General features: G+C 40.6%; 1 protein-coding gene across 5 annotated transcripts in view; it reads left to right on the top strand.

Annotated features, from left to right (window-relative positions):
• Nucleotides 1–13849, top strand: part of utrn (utrophin) — a 181694-nt gene that overhangs the window by 25017 nt on the left and 142828 nt on the right. For all 5 annotated transcript variants that reach the window (XM_067572501.1, XM_067572502.1, XM_067572504.1 and 2 more), the window contains 14 exons: nucleotides 297–412; nucleotides 1072–1238; nucleotides 5030–5260; nucleotides 6720–6901; nucleotides 7612–7762; nucleotides 8081–8200; nucleotides 8615–8716; nucleotides 9191–9298; nucleotides 9570–9749; nucleotides 10691–10854; nucleotides 10971–11094; nucleotides 11197–11284; nucleotides 11976–12220; nucleotides 13393–13561. In XM_067572501.1, the coding sequence (XP_067428602.1) occupies nucleotides 297–412; nucleotides 1072–1238; nucleotides 5030–5260; nucleotides 6720–6901; nucleotides 7612–7762; nucleotides 8081–8200; nucleotides 8615–8716; nucleotides 9191–9298; nucleotides 9570–9749; nucleotides 10691–10854; nucleotides 10971–11094; nucleotides 11197–11284; nucleotides 11976–12220; nucleotides 13393–13561 (2147 nt within the window). The remainder of the gene's footprint in view (nucleotides 1–296; nucleotides 413–1071; nucleotides 1239–5029; nucleotides 5261–6719; nucleotides 6902–7611; nucleotides 7763–8080; nucleotides 8201–8614; nucleotides 8717–9190; nucleotides 9299–9569; nucleotides 9750–10690; nucleotides 10855–10970; nucleotides 11095–11196; nucleotides 11285–11975; nucleotides 12221–13392; nucleotides 13562–13849) is intronic.

Below are 13849 nucleotides of genomic sequence, written 5' to 3'. Positions count from 1 at the left end.
TTGTTCAAAAACGTGGTGGTGTGTACAAAACAGAAGCATATGAACAACAGAAGCTGTTGCCTTAAAAGATGATACATGAGATGAATTCACTTGGATGAAGGAAAACTTCATTCTTTTATTGTGTTCAGATTCTTTTTTTTTCACTCTACCAGTTGAGAAATGCATACAACAAAATAGAAATATGTTCATATGGTTTATTATGAATGATCTGATATTGTATCCTTTATACCTGAAACCTTTTAATGTTACTGTGTGCATGTTTCCTCTCTCATTGCTGCTGTTCTGTGTGTCGTAAGGCCAAACGCATTCAGCTGGGATCAGGTGGTCAGACTGAGCCCTGTGGAGAGACTGGACCACGCCTTCACTGTAGCCAAAGACCAGCTGACTATCGAGAGGCTACTGGATCCTGAAGGTATTACTTTGCCACGGGGGGAGGTCATTTGTACAGTTTTTTTTTTTGGAAATGAAAGTTTTTATCAAAAAAGGTTGCAAAAGAAAAGGCACCTCTCTACTACCTTTTTTAGTAGTCCCAAAAAAAATATAAATTGATTGGTGGTATGACGTACATTTTACAGTCTGAAATTCCCACATAATAAAACATAGTCTGAGTACACGTAGCCTGCCTTCATGTTCTGCCAGTGCTTGGATAAACTCACTGTGCAGCAAATACCTTGATGTTGTCTTTGGCTGAAGATTTGTAAGAAGCTGTGTTTGCACAGAATGTTTTTCTAGTTCATGTCGCACCTGTAGATGCTCTGTGTGCATGAGCCGTCTATATTCAGACGCCTCTTGTTATGTCATGACTGAGGGGCAGTCACACCTGACCTGTGTCAAAGCCGGGTTTAATTACTACAACTTGCATCAACTTGCCTCTTTCTTTCCCCTCTCACCTTCCTTCCCATCTCATCTCCCCCCCCATCACCCTTTAACTGCTATCTCACTCCATCTGCCACGCTGCTTTTCTCCTTATCCAATTTTCACCTCATTATCCCCCTCTCTCTCTCTCTCTCTCTCTCTCTACCTCCTGCTTTTCATGCTTAATTTGTATCTCTTCTACCTACTGTCTTACAGATGTGGCGGTGCAGTTACCGGATAAGAAGTCCATTATCATGTACGTGACATCACTGTTCGCTGTGCTGCCAAAAGATGTTAGCATGGAGGCTATCAGAGAGGTGGAGACCCTACCACGCAAATACAAAGTGGAGGCTGAGGACTCAGGTCCAGGCGTCAGTGCTCAGGTAAAATGTCCAACACAGTATGTTACAGTTGTTACTTAATGTGGTATTTTTAGGACAAAGTGGATTTGACACATGGGTCTACACCAAAGGGTCACTGAATTATGTCATGACCCTTAAAACTACTCACATAAAAGGTGCCTACTGGAATCCATGGTTAAATCTGGGTTTTTTGGGTTTTTTTTTTTTTTTTTTTTTTTTACAGAATCCAAGGTGTTCTTTTATGTGCAAACTTTAAAAAAATCCACAGCTGGTACACAGCAATGTGGACAGAAGAACATTAGATCAAAGATTCAGAAATTTATGACTGGAATTGAAAATCGTGTTTCTTAACAAACCTCAGATTCTTATACATTTGGAAATAGTTGGTTCTTTGTACCCAAACCTAGTTCACTGTTCGGTATTTTTTTGGCGTTATAACAAAACTATGCTCACAGGAAGAATATTAAAGATGTACTTTGTGTTTTCTATGACTTGAAGATACGCTATTGTAGTATTTTAGTATTTAGTATTTTGTTAATCATTTTGTTAATCATTTGGCCTGTTCTGAATCTGCAGAAGATAAGGACTTTAGACCTCAGCGTGTTTTAGCTTTTTTGTTATATTTTAACAGGAAAAGTCTCCTGCACAGGGATCTAAATGATATGGGAGGCTCTTTTGGCTCTGGATTCTCATGGGTATTTGCTACACTGATGATGCTAGCTACTTTATAATCTGTTTGAGCTGGGCTAACCTGACCAGCATGATTTAGTGATATAACAGTCAATGAATTACATATTGCCTAAACTTTTCTCTCTGGACTTCAACTTTGGAATTTATTTTCCACATGTGCCAATTATAAACTGCAATTAGTTTGAAATTGACTAGGAAGACTATGTGGTTTAAAGGGCATACTGCTCTCAAAGAAGCCTAGCGAATGTCCTATACAAAGTGGTTTGTGATAAATATGTCACAATACAGTTACACCTCTAATAAAACCAGCACAATAACCCCATTAATCCCCATGGTTCAGTTATTTCAGCAGTGACACAGTGCTTCAGATCAGCAGATATATCTCCCCCAGTGGCTGCCTGTCTGAATCCCTCTGTCTGTGCTGGTGTAAACAAGCCTTTATCTCTTTCTGTGAATGGAAAGATGATAGTTCAGCTCCTTTTTTAAAACAACTGAAATGCTGGAGTCTCAAAAACCTTAAACTCATAACTACTTCAACCTTTGCTGCTCTGTTGTGTTTCTGATAACATTCAGTTCGAAAGCCACAGACTCAGTTATGTGCAGGCATAAGGAATATTGTGAAGTATCTCATTGTGTGTGTTGCCAGATAGAATGAGTCACTCCCACTCTGAAAAAGCCATCTCCTTCATTCTCTCCAGCGCTGCTCATGAAAAGCACAGCAGGCGCAGGCAAATAGGGAGCAGAGCCATGACTCACCCCTCTGACATTAGCCTACAGACCAAGCCGCACGCTGCTGGAAACATACCGAAGTGCTGTTATAGCATGGAAGGAAATGAGGGAATAAATTGGTGAGAATGGGAGTGTGTGCAGAGAGTTGACAGGGAAGGTTATTTGAGCATTAAAGATGTCTGTGTGCTGGTGGGCGGGTGTCTTCAGTGTGTTACTGACATGCACATGCTGATACTTCATTGAGAAACATCAGTGGACATTTCAGAGTGTCTTATTTGTACATCTTGGACTTTCCTACCGTTTCACTTATGCTTGTAATGTGTATATAGCTTTGTTTTTTCCTGTTTTTATTCTTTTCATATACTCCATTTAGAATTTCGTAAGCACTCTGGTTCATACTGTATGTATTGGGGACATTTTTAGTCCTTCCCAGCCTGCTGTTCTCTTTTTCTTTCAATCACATGCAGCTGGGGGGCAGCTGGCTTCAGAGGTTTTCAGTCAGGAGTCAGAAAATCCCGAAACCACCTCTTAAGTTTTTATTGCCCATGGGCACATACTTCACACGCCTTGGAACGAATGCTGGAAAAGTCTTTTTTAAATGGCGCTCTGATTGGTCCAACAAGGGGTTTACTTTCCTGGCATGCTTCCGCTCCCCATAGGAAGTGATGCGTAATACTGCTGGTAGTGAGACTGAGTGGAGGAAAAATAAAGGCTCTTTGTTTTTGATGACTATGTTCGGTTCCTCTCTTTAGTTTTAGGTTTGTAATATTGGTGTTGTGATAATGTTTAGGTGTTTTTTAATGTTGATTTTGGATGTTTGTTTTCAATATTGATGACTTCAGCTCAAGATCTAATTCAATTTTATAGCAGTGTTTTCATTTCAGTCGGAATATCACTGATGTTAAGTGCACCAGTGTATGCATTACATGCTGCAGAATCACAACTGCAAAACTGATGAATGCAGGGATTGAGTTGAGCAAATCATCTGGTGATAATAAAGTGTTCTGTTGAGCCAGACCACAGCTATTTTACAGCCATTCGATTCAATAAATAGACCAAGGCTGCAGTTTTCTCTCTCTCAGTCTCTCCTGTCTTTCTTTCTCTCTCTGTTGCTCTGCCTTTGTCTGCCTACACTGGGGTAATATAAGTAAGGGCTTACAATATTTGTGTGACTTATTCCAAAATACCCAAAAGGTCATAGAATATTTCCAGCAGGTGACCTTTCCCTGAGTACGTTACACAGACGTTACCACTGTGTAAATTCAGACTGGAAAACAAAGGTCCATTTGACTTATTACTGTACCAGTCCCTACACACCCATTAGCAATTCTGTCATATTTAACTTGGCATGGGTGCTGTTGCAGATTTTTATCTCCTCTTCATTTCAACAGATTTTTTACTGCATTTCCTTTAGAAAAATGGAAACCTGGAATAACTTGTTAAATGCTGTTGTCAACAAAGGCCCAACCATGTCCACATAGTATGTAGAAACGCTGTATTTAAAGTAATGTATATTTTAGGTTTTGTTAAAAATGTGGCTGAAATGCCTATTCTATAGTGTTTTGATTTAGCAAAGCCCGGTTGGTTGTTGAGAGAAATTGTTGAAGGAAATGAGCATTGTCACTACAATGAAAGATTATCTTTCCATGTGTAGCTAGATCGTGCCAGGGTATTAAGTGTAAGATTTGATTCAACCCCTTCTCTTCAAGTTTCCCAAGCTTGTCCTCTTTTGCCTCCTCTCATTGGAGGCAATACCTTCCATCCTCCTGCCTGTACAGCAAACCTCACCCAAACATACTACTGTGTTTGAAACTTACTGCTATTCCTAGAATGAAGATTGACCTGCTCAGCATGCCAGGGGCACCTCCCAGCATCCTGTAATAGGCCTGCAGTTGTTTTTTTTTTTTTTTTTTTCTTAACTGGGCAGGGCAGGTCGCTGTGCGTGCTCCGGAGCAGCCCAGACCCCTCCTAGATGTCTGGTTCTATTTTCAAACTTGCCAGCTGATGCGCCAGATGAAAATCTGAGTAAATGACACATGGAGGTTTTGGGCATGGCTGTGTTTAATGCACATGGTTATCCTCAGAGTTTTAGCTTTTCAGTTTTGTGTTTGAGTTTTAATGTGGCAATTTGAAAGTGACAAGCAAAGACTTTTACATTACAGTTACATTTTCTTATTTTTATTCCAGTTTAAAGACAGTAGATTTGACACTGTAAGAATCCTGTTAAGAATCCTCTCCAATGCTGTCTGTCAAAGTTAGGCCCTGTACAGTTTCCACAGTAGTTACTATTAGTAATATTGTACTACAAATGGAGTAATTATAGTACTAGATGGAAACATGATGTCTATAATTTAGTCAACCTGTGGCTTCATCCCCTGCCTCATGTCTCTCAGAATGTGCAGATGGAGGAAGCAGGCAGCAGCCCCCAGCCCGAGACCCCCAGCACCCTGACAGAGATGGAGGGGGAGATGGAGGGCGGCATGTTAGAAGTGGACCTGGACAGCTACCAGACCACGCTAGAGGAGGTACTGACCTGGCTGCTGTCGGCTGAGGACGCTCTGCAGATCCAGGATGAGGTGTCGGACGATGTGGAAGAAGTCAAAGATCAGTTTCACACACACGAGGTGAGAAGAGACATGCACATTGGGTTATGGCATGCAGAGATGCAAGCATACATGCACATGCATACAGAGGTGTGTAATTCATCTTTTTTTAAGGTGGAATTTACGAGTTATCACTGATGAGGCTTGAAAAAATGATGAAATGTGTGATACTTGTTAAAGTTAGTAGATGAAAAGTCCATGACTGTTTCTATACTTACTTTAGCTGCTTAATTAGTGTTTTCCTAAATGATCTGTATCCAGACTTTTCATATTGAGTGGATTCATTATTAGCACACATATTGATGCACTTCTGTGATGCAATTTTACTCGACCAATGTTGTTATTTGTCAGACTTGCATACCAGTTTTAAGTCTAAGAACTGTCACTCTCCATTGTTGAGCCTGAAGATAGTATCCCACAGAGAGAAGCCTCCCACAACCAACAGTACATGCTCCGTACATGTTGGGAATGTCAGGAATTCTGCTAAGAACAGTGGAGCACAGCACCCCATGGTGCCCTGGCCCAGAGCTTACTTGCTTGTTTGAGAAGGCGTAGTTGCAGGGTTTGTGTCTGTGCATGTGTGTAAAGGGGCTTTGGCTGGATTCCCTTGGCTGAAATGTGAATATTTGTGAAGTCTAATGTCTGGAATCCAGGTCAAAGCAGAAAGCTGGTAGCAAGACTGAAAGCAACCAAATCCAAAGCCTCTTTAACAGCCAGGCTTTTCAAGAGGTCTAGAAAATCAATCCAGTTTGTTTCGGCCTGGTTGTTCCCAACTTACTCCAGCTTCTCCACCAAAGCCTCATCAAAAACAATGTGCTCAGAGGTGCAGTCAAAAATGCTTACTCATCCAGACAGCTCACTGAAAACAGACAACAACTCAAAAATTCATTGGCCTCTATATTGCGCAAGAGCCAGCCAACAGCAGCCCCTCTGAGGAGTTGAAAAGCAACCTAGCTCCTTCAAATTTGCTCCTATATTCTTTCTTGAAGCACTTTCTCCTTCTTCTGTTTTGTAATTGGCCTCAGTTGGCCACTTGACAGAATCAGCCCTTGAGTATGTGCACACAGGCTCATCTGTCTGTTGCTACAGCAACACTTGTGAAACCAAGGGCACAGAGATGATGCCCAGTGCTTCTGGAGGGCGTTAAATGTTATTAAGTGAAGCTAGAGGTTGAGAAGAGAAACATATCCAGATGTAAGTATGTGGATGGAACCTCAGATAATTGAAGCAATATTAGGACTACATGTTTGACTGTTCTGGATCAGGATACTTGTGTTTAAGGGTATCTGGTTATACATTGTCCGCCTTTACTTTAGACAGAGATTGAATGTCTTCCTGTAAGTTTTTCAGCCCTGCCTTTTGTCAGGGCTGTTTTGTTTCAGGCACACTGCTTTGCAGGAAGGCCAGCATTTGAAATGAAAACAGTTCCACAGTCAGAGATTTTCTGTCAACTTTTATTATAACCTTTATCTCTGTAAAGGCCTTTATGATGGAGTTGACGGCTCACCAGAGCAGCGTGGGTAATGTGCTGCAAGCGGGTAATCAACTGATTGCCCAAGGCAACCTGACAGAAGAAGAAGAAGATGAAATCCGGGAGCAGATGAGCCTCCTCAATTCCCGCTGGGAGAGCCTCCGAGTGGCAAGCATGGACCGCCAGGCCAGGTAGAGACACACACACACACATACACCTGCTTCAATCCTGTAGATGTAATGCAATACTTTTTGCCATTGCTTATTTGCAAATGACAAATATCACTTGTTGATCTGTGACGAAAAAGTTGAAATAATCTCATTTTACTGTTTTTTTTTTTTTTTTTAAGAAAAATAAGGCTTAAATTTTCAAAGATTTTTAAAGATTTGTTTTACAGTTTAGAGTGCTGTGCCATCACATCATGAGCCACACATTGTCCAGTAGAGGTAATTGTTCTCTCAGTGTCAGTGTGACCATAGATATTTATGGGTTTTCCGTGTGAAGAATGTGCAAGACTGCAAGCTGTGTGAAGGTGACACCTGATAAGCCTGTAGCCATCCAAGGCCTAACAAGTCAGACACTTAGTCAGTGTTATCAAGGTTTATGATGCTCTAGACACACTCATACACACACATACACAGTTATTCATAAATCGTATTCACGATGTCCGCTTGAGCATTCGTTGACCTTGATTTAAAGTGTGTGTGTGTTATGACTCCTTGTCTGTGGAGTCTTGAACATTGTCACTCAATCCAGTGTTTGTGCTTCTGTGAAGCAGAACTCAGAACACACTACTAAACCAGCTTAACAGGCAGTCTCACCTTAAAGTTTATGTCATCTGGTATCATCTTTTTATGTCTCTTAAATTTCTCTCTCTCTCTCTCTCTCTCTCTCTCTCCAGGCTCCATGAAGTCCTAATGGACCTTCAGCAGCAGCAGTTACAGCAGCTTTCAGATTGGCTGACACAGACAGAAGAGCGAATAAGAAAGATAGAGACAGAACCGCCTGCAGAAGACGTGGAGGTCTACAAGGAACACATAGAACAACACAAAGTAAAAATACTTTCCCCATTCAAACATTTTTCAGCCCAAATTATTATTTTGTATAATGATCCAAGACTGAAAATTTGGAAAATAGATGTAGTCAGCGAAGTTGATGTGATAAAACATGTTTGTATGAATTTAGATGATGCTGCTCTTGTTCTCAGACCATCTTTTGATCACTGTGTCACATGCTTGATCCTGTAGTTTTGTGACTCATGCACTGTGATCTCTGTGGTGTCATCATAAAGCTGAATAGCTCATCTCTGCCAGCTCTGTTAATGGGTAATATGTGACCATGCTGAATTCACTATTTGGGTTTCCGCTCAGGAGCTTCAGAACGACCTGGAGGCGGAGCAAGTAAAAGTTAACTCTCTAACACATATGGTGGTCGTGGTGGATGAGAACAGCGGTGAGAGTGCCACTGCTGCGCTGGAGGAGCAACTACAAGTAAGTTGTCAGCCTGGACGTGCCTTTTGTGAATTTGTTTTGCCTCCTTCAGTACATGTAATAAATTACATTTGCCTTTTAATTATTAATCTGGATAAATAACATGTAATATGTTGCTACAAGATTGTTACCCTACTGCTATCTAATGTGTGTGTGTATATACTAACTATATACTGTATATATACATGTTTTTATACAGAAACAATAATATTTTGCTCAGCTTTTTGTTGTCTTGATCCACAAAGGCAGAGTGATGAAGCTAAACATGAGTTTTACATGGATTATGAAGCTATAAATTATGTCTTTATATGTATGAACCTGTACCAGAGAATTGGTTTTGAATGCATGTATTTTTAGATGTATTTCTGAAAATATCCATGACTGCTTTAATGTTTGTCTCTATCCTGTATTCAGTCCTTGGGTGAGCGCTGGGCAGCTGTGTGTCGCTGGACGGAAGAGAGGTGGCACAAGCTGCAGGAAGTATTCATGGTATGGCAACAGCTTCTATCGGACCAGGTAGGACATTCAGCAGGCTCTCTCTCTTATACACACAGACTCTTATATGCGCCTTGGCTTCTCTTCCTCCTTGTAATTAAATGACCAATTATATTTGAACCACTTCAAGTACAACATTTAAGACTCTCCTCCTCCTTTGAGCTATATTGTGATGAAAAGAGACAGCCACTGTCATGAAGGACAGAGCATTCAATCCTTCACTCCATGAAGCTTACAAAAGTCCTTTAACTACAAAGTGAACCCATTGAATTAAATCCTTTTGTTCTTAGTATTGCAACCCTTATCTAACCTCAAACACACCGTTGCTTGAGCTGAAAACGCGTCTGTTTTTGAAAGGGTTTTTTCAAAAAGAGTTGCATATTTATTTAGTTTTTGTTTTTGTTTTTTTTTTTACACGTTCCTGGACTCCCAGATTCTGTTTGTAATGGTTGCTTGGTAATTGAAGTTAATTCTGTTTTCCCACCTCTTCTACAGAGTTTGTTCAGAGCGTGGTTGGCAGAGAAAGAGGAGGCCTTGAGTGAAGTACAGACCAGCAATTTTAAGGACCCAAGTGAAATGAATACTAATGTGCGCCGATTAGCAGTAAGTAGAGTGCCAGTTCTTGGTAGCTGCTGTGCTGCAATTACAGCATTTACCTAGCAATATAATGAGTTGTAAATGTAAAGAGCTTAATGTTGTTAGTGTCACTTCAACTTCTTAACCAAAAAATAAGTAGAACAAAAGAAATCGCACCCTTAGTTCAATAATAGCTGCTGCAGACATTTTAAAACTAACTACTTTTAATTTCTAAACTTCAAAGCAGGATTTCCATATTTGGTGAAGCCTTTGATTGTTTTGACATTATATCCTGTAGACCCTAAAAGAAGACATGGAAAAGAAGAGGAGGACCCTAGACCAGCTGTCTGATGCAGGACAGGATGTGATATCGTTACTACAGAACGCTGAGGCAGGAGCCAAGATCGAGGCAGACACAGAGGAACTGGCCCATAGATGGGACAGCCTGGTGCAGAAGCTGGAGGACTGCTCCTTCCAGGTGTGTGTCATATTTTCGCCCTGGTTTTGCATGTAACTTTACTTAAAGGAGCTTTGTCTTCCTGCTGACTGTGCTTGAAAATGTCACAGTGAATAGCTGATAGAAATACAAGGATACCAGCTGAGGCAATTCAATACTGTGGTAAAAAAGCACATGGCTGCTGACGCAGACAAATCCAGCAGGTGCTACAGTTCACATCAGAATGTAATGGAGCTTAATTTAACTCACAGTGGTGAATGTCAGGAACCTTTAGAAGCTCCCACTTAGATCATCGTGGAAGAAAAATGAAAGCTCCCTTTGAAAAACTGTAGTTCTTATCAGTAAATGGCTGGTATGGTAAAAATGGCTCAACCTATGTTGTTTTGGCCTTTGCAGTGGTCAGGATGTAAGACAAAAAGGGGAAGTAGGGCAAGGGAGAGGTCTAGTGGTTGGTTCATTGGAGGTTAAGGTTTACATTTTGTAAATATTTTTTTATTGATCAATCTCAGACAATAGAAAAGTAGTATTTCACTACACATTGTACTTAATGATGTATGCGGCAAATAAAGATTGATTTGATTTTAACAAATGGAAGAAGTGTGGAAAATAGTAACAGAAACATTAAAATCACCCTGCTGTTCTGTTATCCCCAAAGTAGTTTGTAGTAGTTTTAGTTGGGTGACATAAATAGTAATTATGGTTTATAATAAAACCAACATTCACAGTTTGGATTTGGTTGGGCAACTGTGGAAGGATTTTATGTAAAACTTCAATACTAACATTTATGATTTTTTTCCTACAAGACTGGTAAAGTAGAAATACATTAAAGAATTAGTAGTAGTAGTAGTAGTAAAAAAAAGTAAAAATGTTATGTGAAAATATTTGGTTAGGGTTAGGCTTGTTTATCACTTTGTGACTGTGGTTGATTGTTTTTCTTCACCGCGCTCTAATGCACTGCTAAGGTGATGGAAGCTGTGACTGACGCTGGGATGACTCAGGTGGAAGAACAAGTCGTCGTTGATACGGTTGCTGTGGCTGCAGCTGCTTCGATCGCTGACCAGGAGTTGGCCCCACCTGCCCCTCCTAAGAAACGACTGGTGGAGACAGATGCAGAAGTCAGACGAGTGTAAGAACTGGGACACACAAACACACATAGAGACAGACTCTATCTCCCCTACCAGAAAAGTATAAACATTAAAGACATTTAAACTCACAAATATCTACACATTCTGTCTTCTGCAGGTTTGAAAATAAGCTTGCTGATCTACTGAGTTGGATTAAAACATGGAAGACCTCAGCTCAGGCACTGGCCTCCACACACCCTGAGACTTCACCTGACACCCCAGACCTGCAGGACAAGTTAAAGGTAAACCTGCAGATTATACATCTTAAAAAATAAATGATTTCAATTTAAAGTTAAAGCATATGTTTTGAAAACCACATCTTAAATATGTGTCGATCACTTTAGGGTTTGGAGTCGGAACTCACAGCAAAGGAAGCCGCAGTTAGTCAAGTGGTCCAGGAGGGACGAGGCTTGATGGATCAACTGGAGAGAGGTATGAGGCAAAGAGAGAACTGACCTTGCTCATTGTCACAGAAAGTGTGTAATCATGCACTAGCTTGAACATTGCAGTGAACCAAAGAATTATTCTCCTATAGTAGGCTATGATACTTATCGTCTCACGGTAGCTCATGACTACTGGCTCTAACAGAAATCTTCCATTTCCCTGTTAAATTGTGTTCTTTTGTTCCATATATTTTACTGCTTTTCCACAGCTGCTTGGTATTTTCTGGGTATTTACAAGCCTACATTTTTTTTTATTGTTATGCAGTTTTAGTTCAGTTATCTGAACTTTTGTGTGGGTGTGTGGGTGTTTGTAGATAAAGTAGTAAAAATCTGTCAGCCTGCAGGGTTGCTGACTTAATATAACTGGTCACGGAAATGAAGAGCCACTCAGGATTTTTATGTGTTTACACTGTTCTGGAGGCAGTGAGGGGTAGTGGACCAGCACTGCTAAGTTAGGGTAGATTTGTGAAATACCAAACTTTCCATTAAACTCAACTTGTTTTATTCCCTCATATCTGCGGTTCTTTTATTTGTGTTGTCTGTTTTCCAATTTTTAGTTTTTAGCCTTGCTGGATTCTCTTTCTCCTACTTAAAACACACACTGTGACACATTCAAACAAAATGATACTTAAAGTCTGCTTACATATTTGTTAACATGCATTTGACGTGTGTCTCTGTAGAGGGAGTGCGTGTGGACTCGGTGAGGGCCGACATAGACCTGATCCAAACTGAGTGGGATGTGTGTGCGAGGGAGCTGCAGGCAGCCCGTGAGCGGGTTCGCACCCAGAGCCGGTTCACGGCGTTGTCTGCAGAGCTGGCAGATCTGGATCGGGCCTTGGAGGAACATGATCGATGGCTAGATTCAATCTCAGCTGTGGAAAAGTGCGACGAGGCCAAACTCAGAAGCCTGAGTGGAGAATGTCAGGTAATAGTCAGTGTCTCACTCCTCAATCACCCTAATCTCCTGTCTGTGACTTTGACCTTTAATCCTTTCATTTAGCCCCTTTAATTCAGCTCATCTAGTTTTAATTATTTTAATGTTTCACAGCAGACATGAAAAAACATATTAAAGGTATGGGGGGCAGAAAGGGGATTTAGTAAGAAGAAAAAAGTTATACTGTGAGTGGATTAAATGCTTTTAAAGTCAATGTAAGGTGTACAGAACAAGAGGGGTCTAACCTTTCAGGTGTGTCCTGAAGTGTGGAGTTTCCATTTAAGAGTAATTCACTTTCTGCAGGGAGGGAAAGCCTGTCACTGTAAAGCATGACTCCATCCAGTCACTTCCAGACCATTCAACAAACTCATGGTAGCAGTGTGTGTGGTTTTCCTCATTTTTATAGGGACAAATTTTATTAAGTGTCTGAATTCTTTAAGATGACACTGATTGTGCTTTGTGGCACAACATAAATACAAGGAAAAAAGCAGACTGTCCGCACACTGGATTGTAGCTCCCAAAGTCTTTTTATTACTGATTGGAAAAAAAGCAACATTTCATCAAGACAAAGAGCAAGGCATGTATAAATTAGTTTCATCATGCCAACGTCATCAAAAACGCAATTTCTGGCAACAGTCGACACCTGGTCACAATCAGCACATTATCAATGCCTGGAAAAAGTCACGAAAAACAGTCTCAGCCCCCACAACTATATATATACGGAGAAAATGTAAATACCAAGAGAATGGAAAAAAAGGAAAGAGGGAAAAAAGGGGGGTCATGTCAAACCACAGCATAAATACAACACAAACAACATTATTAGTGAAACATACGTTTTCCATTATGTCTCATCAGTAAAAACAGAAGTCCCTAAAATGTTTAAGAAAACCACTAATCTTATTGGCTGTAAATGTATTCCCAGCTGCTTTCTGTTGTGTCAGATTGTTCATCCAATGTCATCACTCAAAATTTTCTGGCTTATTTTTTGGTCATGGGAATAACCCTATCTTGATCCAACTACATAAAATTTCCCTTTCTTTCTCTCTTCTTTCTAAATTTACAATAACATCAACAATGTTTTCTACAGTTTTAAGTATCACAACGCCTATTAACTCCTAATTGCATACAAATGAATAAACATCCTCCTTTCTCTCTCTCCTCAGTCTCAACTGGTCCAGGTCACGGCACTGAACCCGCGACTGGAGCAGCTTTCTGCAGAGGCGGGGTCACTGGGAGCCATGCCTTCTTTGAAGGACAACATGGTGGTGGTATCAGCACATCACGCCTCCACACTTCAGCGGCTACAGAGCAAACAGCAAGAGGTCAACGAAGGTACTTCTGTTTAACTACACGGAAAAAAATTTGCTAAATCAGTGGAGAGAAATGCTGTTCCAAAACTCTGAGCAGATTTCTCAGCACTAACAGCACCATTTGATATTCATATGAGAGCCTTGAGGCATCTTCTTACTACAGATAGCTGCAGGTCTGTAGATTTTTAAACCCTCTCTAAAACAAGGACCTATTTATCTCTCTTTGCTCTTGGCTCAAAGCTTTCAGGTTTATAGGGAAACTAAAAGAGTGATAGCTAAGATCAGCGGTCCAGTCTCACCAGCGTTGTGT

Source organism: Thunnus thynnus, chromosome 18, assembly GCF_963924715.1.
Source record: "Thunnus thynnus chromosome 18, fThuThy2.1, whole genome shotgun sequence".
In the NCBI taxonomy this organism is placed as follows: domain Eukaryota; kingdom Metazoa; phylum Chordata; class Actinopteri; order Scombriformes; family Scombridae; genus Thunnus; species Thunnus thynnus.
Note: the sequence above shows the minus strand (reverse complement) of the source record. Positions and strands in the feature narration are given on the sequence as shown.